The 15,650-nt window shown below is 38.4% G+C and overlaps 1 protein-coding gene across 7 annotated transcripts in view; it reads right to left on the bottom strand.

Annotated features, from left to right (window-relative positions):
* The window catches only part of CASD1 (CAS1 domain containing 1), a 62,448-nt gene that overhangs the window by 21,874 nt on the left and 24,924 nt on the right, over positions 1-15,650 (bottom strand). For all 7 annotated transcript variants that reach the window (XR_005594283.1, XR_005594284.1, XM_039525537.1 and 4 more), the window contains exons 4-10: positions 13,783-13,827; positions 12,039-12,101; positions 10,570-10,614; positions 5,988-6,111; positions 2,666-2,880; positions 1,182-1,607; positions 617-706 (exon numbers count right to left, since the gene is read on the bottom strand). Coding sequence is in view for 5 of the 7 variants with exons in the window: in XM_039525537.1 (XP_039381471.1) it covers positions 617-706; positions 1,182-1,607; positions 2,666-2,880; positions 5,988-6,111; positions 10,570-10,614; positions 12,039-12,101; positions 13,783-13,827 (1,008 nt within the window). In the remaining 2 variants the exon portion in view is untranslated. The remainder of the gene's footprint in view (positions 1-616; positions 707-1,181; positions 1,608-2,665; positions 2,881-5,987; positions 6,112-10,569; positions 10,615-12,038; positions 12,102-13,782; positions 13,828-15,650) is intronic.

Raw genomic sequence — 15,650 nt, 5'->3', positions numbered from 1 at the left:
TGTTTCTGTTTCATAAAACTGTGTCATTGTAAACCAAAGGAAAGAAATGTTATGACCTACTTACTACTACTTAAAGCAATTCTCTTTTGACCTGGCCTCTCTCAAATTGTAAAATCTGAATGAACTTCTTACAACTGTATCAACAGCTCTACTTTCTTGTGGGTCTATAACTGGATTAAAAGGGAAAAAAGTGTTATTGAACGTTGCCTTTAACAGTTTCAACTCCTAAAACACACAAAAGCTGTCTCCAGCAAGTTTTTGTAATTAAGTTAATACCATCTTCCATAATGAGAAAATAATTCCCCTTCACTGCATATATGGGGGGGGGGTGAAGGGGGGAGACACAAAAACCCCAAAAAACAGCATAGCCCCATTGATATCTTCACTTACTGAAGGAAATGATATAAATGAGGCCTCACAAAAATTATGTTTTTGAAATTAAAGGTTAAATGAGGAGCATAACGTGAACTGTTTATGATACTCAAATCTAATAAATGCTTGGATATTTTAACTTCTGTATCCTGGCGGTAAATGGCAGCAGCTTATTTTTCCTTTAAAGCATTGAATCCAAATCACATTACTTTTAACAAAAAATAATTCAATTCAAATCACTTACAGTGCTTCCTCCAGAGATATGATAAATCAAAATAACAAGCTGCATCCAGCCTTTCCATTCATCTGTCTGCTCTCTATTTAACATCTTAGTCTATGCAAAACAAAACAAGAGTGTTGCTATTCCAACAAGTACAACGAACATCTACAAAATGAGGAGAAAAAGTTCAAAACAATAAACCAGTTTATGGGCGGTTGGGTCTAAGAAGAAAAACTTCTACACTAATGACATTATATTAAGTTCACTGTGTATTAGATGTTGCCCCATAAATCAAAGCTCATCTACTAGTCTGAACTAGGATTTGACTCTGATGCCTTGTGGCCAGTTGATGGATGAACCCTACCAGCAGCTGCACCCACAGAAATGCTTTACCCAATGCACTTGCAAAAACATCCTTTTACACCTAATTACCAGTTTGTGTACAATTAATGAATTACCATATGCAACTCTATATTTTGTGAGAGCATCAGCGATATCTTTCTGAAAATTTGACCTGTAATATTTTAGTGAATAAAAATGAATTCAATTACAATCCTGAACTGGGAAATGACACCAGCATGATCTTTACCTCTTTGGTGTTTTCGGTATAAAATACCCCTAAAACCAGGATGTAGATGATTGGTATGAAGAAAGATGAATGTGTATAAAATTTGTTTTCCTTCATGAATAGATTTGCTCTGTCACACAGATAGAAATAGGCCATGATCAGACCCAGCTTGAAGAAGGAGTGTAACAGTGTCTCTAGAGTAGAAACAGGAGATGTACTGGTGACAGGTTTTTTCTCCTCTCCACTTTCCATATCGGTGCATGGCTTGTTTTTTCGATGATTATTACGATAAATAAAACTGAGAATTAAATATCCAATAATGGACAAAGCAAAAAAGCAAAAAGCTAGCTTCTGTATCAGAGTGAGAGGAGGCTGAGGCTGGCAACAGGAACCATCAACGGGCTTCAGAATCTTATTGCAGTAGACGTTCATAAGAATCATTGCACTCTGTCAAAGAAACAAGTAACTAGCTATCAAACATTCTCAGCATAGGAGATTTTTTTTAAATATATTTACTAATATTTCGCATTAGTAGAGAGGCATTTTCCCTTATTTTATATTTAAGTACTTCATATATGTGCACACAGCTAGTTACACACAAATTCCAGGATTAAAATAACCCATATTAACAGATCTGAGTCAATATTTTTAAGAGTCCTCATGTAAACAAACAGCTTTAATTTTTATTATTGATTTTGAAAAAGCAACAAGAACCAAAGTCACAGGCGGGAGCACAACCCAAATAAGTAGACCTGGGAAGGTCTGCTATGGAGGGTGTGGAAATGTAATACTTCTACCTCAAACTGCGGAATGGCAGCAAAACTGCTTTGCAAACATTACTGCAGACTCAGTGTTGCAGTAACCTATACAGCTTGCCAGCTGACCTGGATCCAATAACCCACCTTTTGCCTATCTATTAGCCCACCCCCATAACCATAAACTTCCTCCATGTTGTGCTGCAGGGAGCCTTTACAGATATTTATATGGGATGATGATTCCCTGAAAGGGTTCCCCACATACCCCCAGCCTCTGCCATAGCAGAATTACTACTACTGTGTTGAGGATCCTGCACACTCACAAAAGGTGAGGTTTACGATTTAGCCCTGAGAACAGCTTTCCAAAAAGTTGTGATTGTCATTCATTCATGCAGAGGAAAGCAACAAATTTGCAGCTTGGATTCCTCAGAATGTGAAGGATCTAGTGATGGTCTCAATAGTGTTTAACATATAGGAGAAACTACGTTTTTTAAACAGCTACGTAGTTACTTACAAAATGGCAAGTAGCATCTTGTAAAATTTGTTTGCACGATCCCAAAAAATACCCTTTCGTCTGCTGGGGTCTTGCAAACAATTTCCTGGAAAACTCTTGCGTGTCATTTTTAAGACTACAATCATCAAGGGACATCAAAGTTCATACTATCTGCCATTATGAGTACAACATGTTCAATTAAAATCTTGCTCCATTATTAATTTTTTGTTATGTTGACTAACAATGAAAGTACTCACTGTTTCTCTGCTTGATTCTGGGAGATGCAGGCCATCTGAAGACTGCATGATAGTTTCTTCTGCTATGAGTTTAGAAACGCTGAACACTTTAACTTTAGCTTTGGAATTTCTGGAGCTGCTGTTCAGAATACTGATTGCAGCTTCATTGTAAGCATCTATTTTCTCATTAGTGATCATTTTCCTACTGTCACTCAACATATCTTCATAAACAGGATCTGAATTTAAAAGAATGTTAAGCTTTATTAAAAAAAAATCAATCATCGTAACTCAAATTCTATAGACTATATTCATCCTAAAAGATTAATGATAATTTTTCAGTGCTACGCTGGATGGTAAAATTAACGTTTTACCATTTGTATTATAATCCTTGTTTTTTATGAGGTTTCAGACTGTAATCTTCAACCTGGCATGCAAGAATTTCGTTTGGGAGCAAGTTTTCCTAAAACCTCTCAGAACATGTATTTAGTTATCTAGTAAAGAACAGATTTTCTCTTCTCAAATGCTCCTGCACATTCCAATGAACCCACATCAATACTAGTTTGGGATTATATATTTTTTTTAAGTCTAACTCTGCTTGTTCAGAATTCATAATGTTGAATATGTCAATTGAACATTAAAATGGGCACATCAGCCATCAATACAGTTAAGGTTACATAAGTGTTTACATTCTAATCTAAAAATCCAGAAACATCAAAATTAAAACAGGATTAGCTACCTTAATTCTGTCCCCTCATATTCATTACATCACAATCTTTAAATTCATGATCAAACACTAGTTCTCAAATAATTCAATACATCACACTATTTTTCCTATAACCTTAAAAACACATTAAAACACTTATATTTTTCATACCTCTATGCTTGTGCTATTTTCATAGTCCACTTTACCTTTAATGACATTCAATTTCTATACATGTTCTCCAAGTACATGGATGGAGTTCAGGATATGAGGCACTTAACTGAACTAATGTAGATGGCCTCTGTATTTCTGCATAATTTTCACTATTACTTTATGACATGAAACTGTAAAATGCTGCGCAAGAATTAGTTATTTCGTATGTTTCATATTCCTCCTAGGGGAATTCTCCACCAAAAAATTAAAAATTCTGCTACAAAAAATTAACAATTTTGTGTACAATAGTTTAAAAATCTGCAGAATTCTGAATATTTGTCAAAACAACAATATAATCACATCAGTTTCAATTATTTTTGGTCATTTATTTCAAAATATACCTGTCAGCAAGTATATCTGTAACAATACAGATAAAAAAAGATTCAGGAAATGTTTTTTTGACAAATAGATTCCTTACTAGGCGTATTAATACAGAATTCTGTGTAATAATTCATTTAAACTACAATACAGGACTATATTTCCTGCATCCCTCAGAAGCAGTGCAAAGGCTTGGGGGAGTCAGGGATAACAAAGGAGCGGAGGGAGGGGGAAATAAATTGCTGGGAAGGAGCGTGGATGTGAATTTGGAAGTTTGTTGGGTATGGGTGGGAAAAGTTTGGAACAGGTTTTTTGGGGGGCGAGCGGGGAGGGATTGTTAGGGATCTTCCCCTATGCAGGCTCTGGCTAACCCCTAGCCTCTCCCAGTCAGGCATATCTGTTCCTGTCCCTTTGTGTCCCTGTACCCCCATGTGTCCTTGCACACCCTCGTTCATGTGTCCCTCCACTCCCACTCAGACACCCCTTCCCCAACCCTATGTGGCTCTGTACCCCTTCCCCATGTGTGTCTGTGCTCCCACCCAGCCACTCCCCTGTCACTGTACCCCTCCCCCATGTCTCTCTGTGCCCTCACTCAGCCACCCTCTGTCGCTATGTAGCTTACCACCTCCTCCCCCATCACCATGTGGCCCTGTACTTTCCTCCCGTGGGCCTGTGCCTCCACTTCCCCATTCAGCCCCTGCCCCAGTCTGTCCTCCCCGATTAGCCCTTATGAGCTCCTCTCTGACCCCCAGCACCCCACACCATCTGTCTCCCCATAGCCCCTGTCTCCTGTCCTGACAGCTGCTGTGAAGAAGGCAGGCTCTTTGTCTTCCCTAGCTGGCTAGGAGCTGCTGCTGTGTTCTATTGCCACAGCGCCCTCTGGTGGGCAAAAGGCAGAACCACAGAAGTTATTTTCTGCTGGGAGCTGCTGCTGTTCTTGCGCCACAGCACCCTCTGGTGGGCAAAAGGCAGAACTGCAGCAACATTTCAGCAGAAGCGTCTTTCTGCGCAAAAAATTAAAAATATGCACGGCTCATTAATTATGTGCATGCAGTAGCACAGAATTCCCCCAGGAGTAGTTTCATACTAATGACTTTAATGGATTGATGTACAGAATAGTACAGAACACTATCACATGCCCCACATGTGTATCTGAGGGCTAAATCCTGCAAAACACCGATGTGCACAGTGCTTCCTACCATGAGCATTCCATCCCATGATGGCTAGGGGGCTAATTAGACTAGTAAGCACTACATTTAATAAGTATGCACAAAATAAGGTCATAAAGTTGTAGAATATATATTGCATATATTGTATTATTTGAGAAATTGTATGTGATCATATAATTAAAAACGAATACAATACACAAAAGGTTGAAAGAGTTGAGACTGCATGTGTAACCTTTGGCAAAACTTGACTTGTAAACCATTAACTAAGCCAGCTTAACCTTTTCTTAAATTTCTCTGCTTTTTTTTTTTATTTAAGTTAAAATTCAGTTATTAAAGTTAGAAAATATTTTACACCACCAGTCTATTTGATGTATGTAATTAACTGTAGTCATGGTTGCTTATTGGGTGTGGGTATGCCCAGCCTCAGTGCTCTCTTTGGAAAATGTCTCTCTTTCTGGCTAACAGCTAACTCCATAACATAAAAAAACTTGAAAGGAACATTTCTCTTAAGCTTTATCATGGGTTGTATAAGTCAAACAATTTGAAGAAGTTTTCAGGAATCTTTCAACAAGAAGTCAGTGTTTAGGGGGGATTCAAATTTTTTGTTCCCCAGGAAGAAATCAACTGCTTATGTCAAGATATAACTGTCAACACATGTAATTTCAGATAGCTCTAACTCATGAAGGTAGGAACAGGTCAAACACATGGAATGTACAGTCAAGAGGAAATGGGTGAAATCTAGCATACCAATATTGACAAAGATCCAAGTCTTCCAGATTTTATATCAAAATTTTCTGAATATTTATGCACATACTAGACTACTTATGAACAACCTCAGGGCAAAGCAAGGCAGTGAAAGATGGTTTAGTCCTCCACAGTCTGCAAAATTGTGATTCAAATCAGACAATTACAGCACAAATTATAGTTATCTACTGTATTTTACCTTGTAAGACCCAGTATACATCACTACTCTCTGCTAATTTTTCCAAAAGAGGCGCTATTGAAGTGATATTGATTTTATATTGCGTGAGGGCTTCATTGCTGCCATTGTGAATCTTGATAGACCACTAGAAGATTAAATAAAAAAAATTCAGATTCTTTATTTCTAAAGTATATACAATCATAAAACTTTACTGATTCCACTCCATCATTAGCAGCTATTTTCAATACTATTATAGAGCCTGTTTATTTCTTAAATATTTTAATAATTTTTATAGCATTAAAAACATTTGTTGGTTTGACAGGCTAGGTGCATAACAGAAGAATGAACTATTATCATAAAGAGTACAAAGATATACATTGCAACTGTTTAACATAAGGGTGGCATTTGTCTGCTCAAAAATTGTTCTGATACAAATTTGATTAGAAACTCAATGACTTGATGGAATAGTATTAAGGTAGCAGTAACATATAGGGACAAGAGTTAGGGTCAAATCCTGTAGGGGAACATTTATGTATCCAAGTGCCTCCCAAATATTAAGAAATTACAACAACAAATCTTTCTCTGTCTTCCTTCCCAGCCTGTAATAGAAATAGCTTAGGAAATTCTTTAAATTATTGTTCTGTGTGTGTCTGTGTTGACATTACAGCGGGAACGCACAGCCAAAAACATGAGTTTTGTATTAGCCTGAACGTGGTGAGGCCTGTAGCCATTGTAATGGTTTGTGGGAATTAATTACATGATCTAGGTCCATTTCCTATGAAAGGTGTTTCTTCTACACACTCAAGCCTGTTCCAGCGGGTCAACTGTTTCATTATTTCAGTGGAAAGTAGCTATTGTGAGAGGTCATAATCTTGGAGCGAGAAACAAATTATTCAGAAGCTATGCCCAATCCGATAGAGAACCCTGAATATCAAAACAGATACTTTTGCTAAGCCCAAGAAGGGGCACAGTATTCTGGCCAGTCAAAGACAGAAATGGGAATTTCTGTTACCATCAGTACTTCAGCATCAAATAATGCTGAGGAATCCCATGGACCCAAAGGCAGCAGAACAACTTAATGTGAGGGCAGACATGCTTGGTAGTGGCAAGGGGGCACAGGCTGCAGAAATAGGAAAGTGTTTCAGAAACCTATGAGTATTACTTCAGTCTTATACAAGTTCAACTTTGACCAACTTGAAGATGGTGTTGTTTAGTATGAGATAAAGGACAGAGAACTGAGTGTCATCTGTGTATTGCTGGCTCATTTTTCTCTTTCATATCCACAAAGGCAAAGTTCGAAGTCAAAGGTGATGCCCTTGACTGCAGTTAGCTAGAAGGGGGCATTTTGGTACTGGACTATCTATAAGCAGTAGTCAGGGAACAATAGTTATGCTTCACTGGTTCTTCTAGTTCTTGACTGGGTAGAGTTTTCTGTAAATACATTTTGGAACTTGATTTTCAGGAGTAGACTATGGTGGTGATTTTTTTCATCTTATATCAGGGAGTTTTCATTTCTATGTGGGGTAGGACACGGTGCAATCAGGACTGGGGGCTATTCTTGAGTTTCTCGTGTTAGTGCCCAGCCCCAGGCCATGCCTACAATACAGGTGCTATAAAGGCTCACCTACCGCACTGTAGCTATGCTGTTTCAGTACTGCAGCATAACTGTTTCCTAAAATGATGGAAGGGGTTCTTCCGTCGCTGTAGGTAATCCATCTCCCCAAGCAACAGTAACTAGGTCAATGGAAGCTTTCTTCCCTGGTTGCTTCTACGCCAGGGATTAGGTCAGCCCAGCCATGGTTCTCAGGGGTGTGATTTTTTTTCACACCCCCTGAGCAACATAGTTATGTCAATCTAAATTTTAAGTGTAGACCAGGCCTTACTATTTGTCTGGGGTATTGGTGTCTGTGTGTGAAAGAGAGACTTCTAAGAAAACTTATGAGAAACAAAAAGCACAGAGTTCAGATAGGAGTTTTAGGCTATCATCTGTGTGGACGCTGAAGTCTCCCAAGATGGTGTGATGCTGGCAGACCAGGTACTAGCTCATGCCAAGACCCCCAGGCCTCACTGAACATTGACCAATGCATAGCTGGAAACCAGTCTGGCTCATCTCTGTGTTAGTATTATTAAAACAGGTATTAGATTTATAAAAATGTGTTTAGATTGTATGAAATTCTTGGAAGTTGTTGCATGCATTAATCTCACACATAATATCTATGTCCCACGTTATAAGGTAATATTTAGGTGTTTGCTCTGAAACTATAAAGCCCCACAGTCAGGAGAGATGCATTAACATGTGTGAAATATTCGTTTACCACAAGAGGCGTCATCTCCTGCCCAATGAAACAAGGCCCATAGACATCAGCAAGCTATTGTGCAACATCAGGGGACAAAAGACTTTGATGATTGCTCCCTCCCACACCCATGAAGAGGAGACAGTGCACAAACACTCATCCCATCAGCTTGAGTTTTGGGGAGAAGGGAATAAAAATCCCTGTCAAGAAGAAATTGTTCTCCCTGTGCTGCTTGAACTCTGAAGGGCAAAGACGTCTAAGCATCTTAAAGGGGGGAGGGATAGCTCAGTGGTTTGAGCATTGGCCTGCTAAACCCAGGGTTGTGAGCTCAATCCTGCTAGTGAAGGCAGCGGCTGGACTTTGATGACCTTCAGGGGGCCTCTCTAGTTAGGAGATTGGCATGCATATCTTAATTATATTATTATTTATTTTTATAAGCAAGGGCCCCCAAACTGTTTAGCCTGGGTTAGCCCTAAAGGACATATAGAGCTTGCATATTACAACAGCTTCTATCGTCTTCTGAAACTAAGGACTATAACTCATTTGTGTGTGTGTGTGTTTACCTGCTTTAATTTTGTAAATAACTCATTTATTTTCCTTAGTTAATAAATCTTCAGTTAGTTTATTATAGCATTGGCTACACACATTGTTTTTGGTTTGAGCTCTGAGATGTGACTGACTTAAGGAAAGTGACCGGTCATTTGGGCCTGGGAGTAGCCTGAATATCATTTTGATTTTTGGTGTAAGGCACCAGCTGTCACAAAGGAAGGCTTGCCTGGGGTGGTAAGATAGACTGGAATACCAAGGGGACTGTCTGTGACTGTTATAGTTTTTGAGGAGTTCATGCTTGATACTTACTTAGTTGGTGAAATTTAAGCATAGAATCACAATCAGTTTGGGGTTTGTGCCCTGCTTTGTAACAGTCGGCCTTGATGCTGGTATTCACATTTGTGAGCCACTCCAGACAGCTGACATATGGCTCTTGTATACATGTAGTCTGGTGTAGTCAAGAAGTTCACATCACCTCTTCTTGGAAACTTTTGGTGTCCAGAGGTTTACAGATTAGCAGGACTCCTAGACAGGTATTGTCTCCAAATTCACAGATCAAAGAGCAGCACTCAAACGATTTTGTTTCCAGTGTACTACTCCTGAATTTGAGCCAGGGTAGACCGTTTTAAACCAAACTGTTTAAACTGACAAATTTAATCATGATTTAAATCCGCAAACAGGAAACCTTGATTGAAACTGATGATTTAAATCATGTTTTGCATTTGTACCTTTCAGTTATTTTCCTAAAGAAAGGCTGATTCTTCTTAGTTGGTAATCATTAAAACATGGTGAATTGCCTCTACATTAATTTGGGGTATTTTTGCTAACTGGGATAATGTCATTAAAGGTGGCAGATAGTAGGAAGACTACTCCATTTCCTGAAGTGGTGCTGATACCTGGCATTGGGGGAAGGGCCCTACTCTTCTTCCTACTGGAAGTGGGGAGAGAATGAGGATTAGTCTACACTACCAAGTAAAATGATGCAACTTACGTTGCTCAGGGGTGTGAAAACGCCACCCCGAGTGACACAAGTTACAGTGACCTAAGCACTGTACATACCCACACTATGTCAGTGGCAGACACTCTCCCATCGGCATAGTGCGTCTTCACCAGATGCACTATAGTGGCGCAGCTGCATCAGTGCTGCTGTGATGATGTAGCACTCTAGTGTAGACTTGCCCTGAGCTTTAGATACCTGAATCAGGATGTCAAAACTCTCAGTCTCAGGAACCACAGATACTTAGGTGGCTCCTGACAGCAGAAGGGGGTATTCAACCAGCTGACAGAGCATAGAAGAGTTTAAATTAAGTAAGAAAAATGGATTCCTGGAAGGAAAACCTTGCAGACAGGACAATTATCAAGGTCAATATTTTTTTTTAAAACAATATTCATTAAAAAATTGATATTCAGTTGGCCAAATTATTAATAAAAATATTTAAATCGTTTATGAAGTACCTGGGCTATCTTCTCATAGGATTTGTTCTACATTTCATCCATGCATCAAGCCAAAACACAATCTTTAACAATGAAACGGTAAGCAAATATTACTGTACACCATACATCTATATACAAATATTACTCTGATATTTTAAAAAGTATTGGTTATAACAAGAACAAGACAATTGGAATAGAAGATTGACAATCAGTGTATGTTTTCCCTTTTGAAATTAAAAGTAACTACTTCCTCTTGTCACGTTTCTAGAAGCATACATATTCTCCTGAAAATTCTCACCAGAATGCCTACTGCATGAAAATCTTACCGTAGCAGCACCTACTACAATTACATGAGGTTTTCCAATAGAACCCTAAAACACAAAGTAAAAGAGAGATTAGTCTTCTAAATATCTTCACAAATCACTAAAAGCTATTATTCAATTTATTGCACAAGTTATTTAACACCTGTGCCTCAATTTTATCACATCTCAGCTGTCTTGTGAGGCTAAAGAATTTGTAAAGCAGTGAGATCCTCAGATGTAAGGTTCAATGTAAGTGCAAAGTATCATCATGTTTCCATATGTTCAAAATCATTTATTGAGTTAGGCAATATTTAAGTTTTCTCTTTAAAAGCTATCCAGGCATCTACTCATAAGATGCTATGCATTGCTAAATCACACAAACATGCATTATAGCAGCTGAAATAAATATTCTAGACATGTTTATTGTTATGAAGTGGCCAATGACTGAAGATATTTGTCCATAAAAAAAGGAATTTGTCTAAATAATTAAGTGATAATCATATTATTATTTGTAATATTGTTGTGCCTAAGAGTCCTATATATGGACAGGACCCCACTATGCAAGGTGCTGTACTAACACAGAACAAAGACAATTCCTGCCCCCAAAGCATTTACAATCTAAATTTAACACAAAAGAGACAGGAGGAGGCAAGAGAGGGGCCGGGGTTAACAAGAAAACAATGAGACAATATTAGTCAGCATGATGGGTAGTGGTCTCTGCACACCAGCAGCCTAACTGCTGTCAACCGTTTTGTAGTCATCATGGAAAAGGATAATTTTAAAGAAGGTTTTGAAGGCGGATAGAGAGGTAGCTTCACAGATGTTTACAGGGAATTCCTCCCAAACCTGAGGGGCAGCATGGGAAAAAGCACAGAGATGTTTGTTTGAAAATTTAACAAGTGGGAGTGGAGACTGGCATAATGAGCCATCATAGAATCATCAAAGGAAGAAACCCAGAAATGACAACTATTCTTTAGTAAGAGTCAATTTGCGAACAACTTGACTAATTATCAAGAGAGATACAAGTTCAAGTTGTTATATTTGTTAAGTATAGTAATTTGTTAACCAGCAATTTTAAAGAACACCTGACATGCTGGATAGCATAAAAACAAGAATCATATTAGACAGTAAGTGTAACTAATGCATAATTATAAGATCCAATGCACCCCTCCAAGTTTGCAAGAGTTCACCAGATATTAGAGCTGTGGGATTCTTTGGAGACTTTCATTTGAGCTCTAAACTTTTGAGTCCACATTGTGAATTTCTGCAGTTTGGGTTAGCTCGTTCTGTGTGAATACATCCTGTTGATATAATAGATGTAACACTATATTTTTTTAGAGCTCTTAGTGTACAACTTGATCTTAATTTTTTAAATTATTATTCTCCTTTATCTACATTCAGAACTTGTATACAATATGAGTTCAGCACATGGAACAATAGGAGACTAGGTCCCTCAATCTGTTGGTATTTTCTAATATATTTTTAGAACACACCTCAGTCCAAGATTTGATACATTGCTTCATAGAGCCATTAACTTCTGGATACCACAGGAAATCCTGTAAAAAGAATATATTAATACCTGTAAGTAAATTTAAGAGTAGCTCATCATTCAGAAAATGCATGTGTATATCAACTGCAAGCAATGCATTTCATACAAGGAAAATTACACTGGTCCAAATTTTGGTTCATTTCATGGACCAATCATAGATGAAAGATCTTATATCTTAATCAGACAGGAACAAAGGGTAAAATAAATGGGAGTTTTGTCATTTACTTCAGTGGAGCCAAGATTTCACACAGAATCTAAACCTTTGTGGGAAAGGATAGCTCAGTGGTTTGAGCATTAGCCTGCTAAACCCAGGGTTGTGAGTTCAATCCTTGAGGGGGCCACTTAGGGATCTGAGGTAAAATCAGATAGGGTATCTCCATTAATTTCTATTTATTTTATTTAAACCAGTTGGAAGCAAAGAGTCTCAGTTTTCCAATAATATCAAGGACAGAAACAAATGTTTTAAGGTTTACAAAGAATCACATCAGTGTATTCTAGTTAACTTTTAGCTTCATTCTCTACACCTTTTAGCAACAGCTATCTTGCAAATCTCTGAACTAGAAAACCAATTTTCTGAAAGCTTAATATTCCAGATTTCAAACTATGTTGAGTCCTAACATTTGGCACTAGCATTTCACATTACCGGCTTCTAAAAACAGAGCAGAGGGAAACAAAAAGAGCTAATGACTTGCACTTTATTAAAATCATTCTCCTTAATAAAAATAAAATCTCTCAATTAATTCCAAAAGATTTATGTAAAACTTTATTTGTACTTCAGCTAACGTTATTCCCTCTCTATTTAAGGCCCAAGCTGCTACTGACATCATAAGTAGTTTCTGGTTCCACATTCAAGAGGTACTACAGTCTCCTAAAAAGTACAGTGGCGACAGTGTCATATCTAAGGGAAAATATAAAACAAAGAACTGTAAGAAAATGTTATAATGAAGGCAGAAAGACTGGTCTAACACACAGTTCTCCTCTCCAGAACACAACACCGACCATCCTTTTTAAATCATAGCTCCCTCCAAAGACCTAAGTAATCCACTCAACATGCACTCTCTCGATGAATTATATGGAAAGGAGTGGGAAGAAAGTAACGAGGTCTTCGCAGGAGGAAGACCACACTCCCAGACCACTGGGGAAGGAGAACAGAGTTCTCCTCAAAACCTCCCCACAACGTGTGCGTGTGTGTGTGTGTAAAACCTTCTACACTGGTGATACATTTGGCTCACTCTGTTACTGCAATCAAAGTGGACCAAGGGCAGAGAATTGGTTGGGGTGGCACAAGCTCATCTGCATTTACCACATTCCTTGCTCCAAGTATCACAAGCTACTTCCATTGGAAGGGCCAATTATGAGATCTGATGAGAGGACTAATATTGCATGTCACTACTATTGAGTCCAAAGCTCCTGTAAGATAATGGAAATGATTGGGGAAAACACCTCAAAGGACCTTACTCAGATTTCACTAAACTTTAAGATACAAATCTTCGGGGCGGGGGGGGAAAGAGTCCAATCATAAATGGTGCTGAGCACCTGCAATCCTGATTTTGACTTCTGTTTAATTTGTGACTAATCAGTATCTCTGAAAAGAGGACCTTAATTGTTTTCACCAGAAGTATAGGGGGAGCATATAAAATTATACATTGATTATTATAGTTTGGGGCTTATTACCACAAAAAACTTACCACTTTAATTGATGCAGATTTATCTTCAAAAAGAATGTTTCCATGCTGCCAAAATAAAAAACAAGTTAAACTTGTTCTACTGGAAGGTAGTGTATGTTCAAATACTGATCCTTCTCATCTCTAGAGCCCTGCAAATCTGCGGATATCCGTGGACCATTTTTGCGGATTGGGTGCAGATACAAGTTTTGTATCCACACAGGGCTCTATTCATCTCCCATCTAAGGCCTCATCTACACTAAAAAGTGTCTGCTAGTACAGCTCCTAGAGGAGACAGTTTATACCAGAAAAATAGTTCTTTTGTCTGTACAGCTTATACCACTTCCCGGAGGAAATAAGATATACTAGCAAAAGTTGTTTTTTGTTTTTTTGTTGCTGGCCTAACTGATTTTTTCATGCTTCTAACTGATATAGCTATGCTGGCAAAACTTTGAAATGTATCTCAGGCATATGGTGCTATGTTCCCCTAGCAGCTCCTGGGAACACCATAGCTTTCTATTACTAAATGATTCAAAAAGTCTGAACTCTTTCCTCTCTAGACATCACTATTTTCCTTAATATTCCTCTCAAAGGGCTGAAATAGAAACAAAACATTTTCCTCTCACAGTTCCCTGGTCTATACCACTATCATGCCTACTTTCCTGCTCCCCTGGTACTCTAACAGCTGAACCAATTTTGCTCAAAGTTTCCAGAAAAAAATAAAATCACCACAGGCAGAAATCAAGCCTGGAATATGTAATTCATAATGTATTGACTGAAAACAGGAGATTAGAATGGAATAAGTTAGGCATCCTTAATTACAGTAGACACAAATACTCCTTTAACATTAAACTGAGTTGTATTATTTCAGCTTAAATCCCTGAAACAAAGAGGACAAGTACACTTTCCCTCCACAAACTGAGCTGAGGTACTGTAGACAAATATACCCATTCTTTCTCCATAAGCCAGTGATTCCCCCTATTCAGCAATCCTGAAACTTCAGATATCTTCCAATGTCTATTAAGTGCACTGTTACCCCATCAGTTTCATAAGCATTTGACACAAAGGTCTTCCAGCTCAGAACTAACCTAACTACTCCTCCCCACCAAACTCTCATAATTGCCAAACTACTCCCCAACTCTGGCAAGATATCCAACACCAACCCCCACGCTAGGAAAACTCCTGTTATCCAATCAGCCAAACATCTGGCTTTGACAAGTGAAATTTAATTACATGCTGCCTGCTAGACAGACCGCTAAAGTGCATTTAAATACCCTGGCTGTATTAAATAATTGACAAGTATGATAAATGAAAGGGAGGGGGGAGCTCTTTTTTATGGACACCCAGCCAGCCAGCAGCTATAAAATCCCTCTTAGTAGCTGTTCTCTAATTGCTCTACCTGTAAAGGGTTAAAAAGTCTCATTGCTATGCATAGGTAAAAGGAAGTGAGTGGACACCTAGCCAAAAGAGCCAATGGGAAGGCTAGAACTTTCTAAAATTGAAAAACGACTCCCCTTTGTGGGTCTGTGGTTGTTCTCCAGGAAAAGGCAGACAGGGCTGCAGTTATGCTGTAAGAAGCTTGGGATCAGGTATGAAAAATCCTCAGTATCATACCTGGCAACTACTCATTTGAACCCCAGGTATGTAAGTAGATCAGGAAATGTCTAGGAAGACACAATTAGGTTCCTCTATTTTTATTTATTTATGGCTTAGGGTTAGCCCAGAGGAGTCCACAAGTGTTTTTCTTTTGCTTAGTATCAGAGGGGTAGTCGTGTTAGTCTGGTTCTGTAGAAGCAGCAAAGAATCCTGTGGCACCTTATAGACTAACAGATGTTTTTTTGCATGCAGCTTTTGGTGTCACCTTTAAGCTGGACCTCAAGAAAGCTATTCTT

Source organism: Mauremys reevesii, linkage group 2 (assembly GCF_016161935.1).
Source record: "Mauremys reevesii isolate NIE-2019 linkage group 2, ASM1616193v1, whole genome shotgun sequence".
NCBI classification, from domain to species: Eukaryota; Metazoa; Chordata; order Testudines; family Geoemydidae; genus Mauremys; species Mauremys reevesii.
This window is presented reverse-complemented; position numbering and strand designations above follow the sequence as displayed.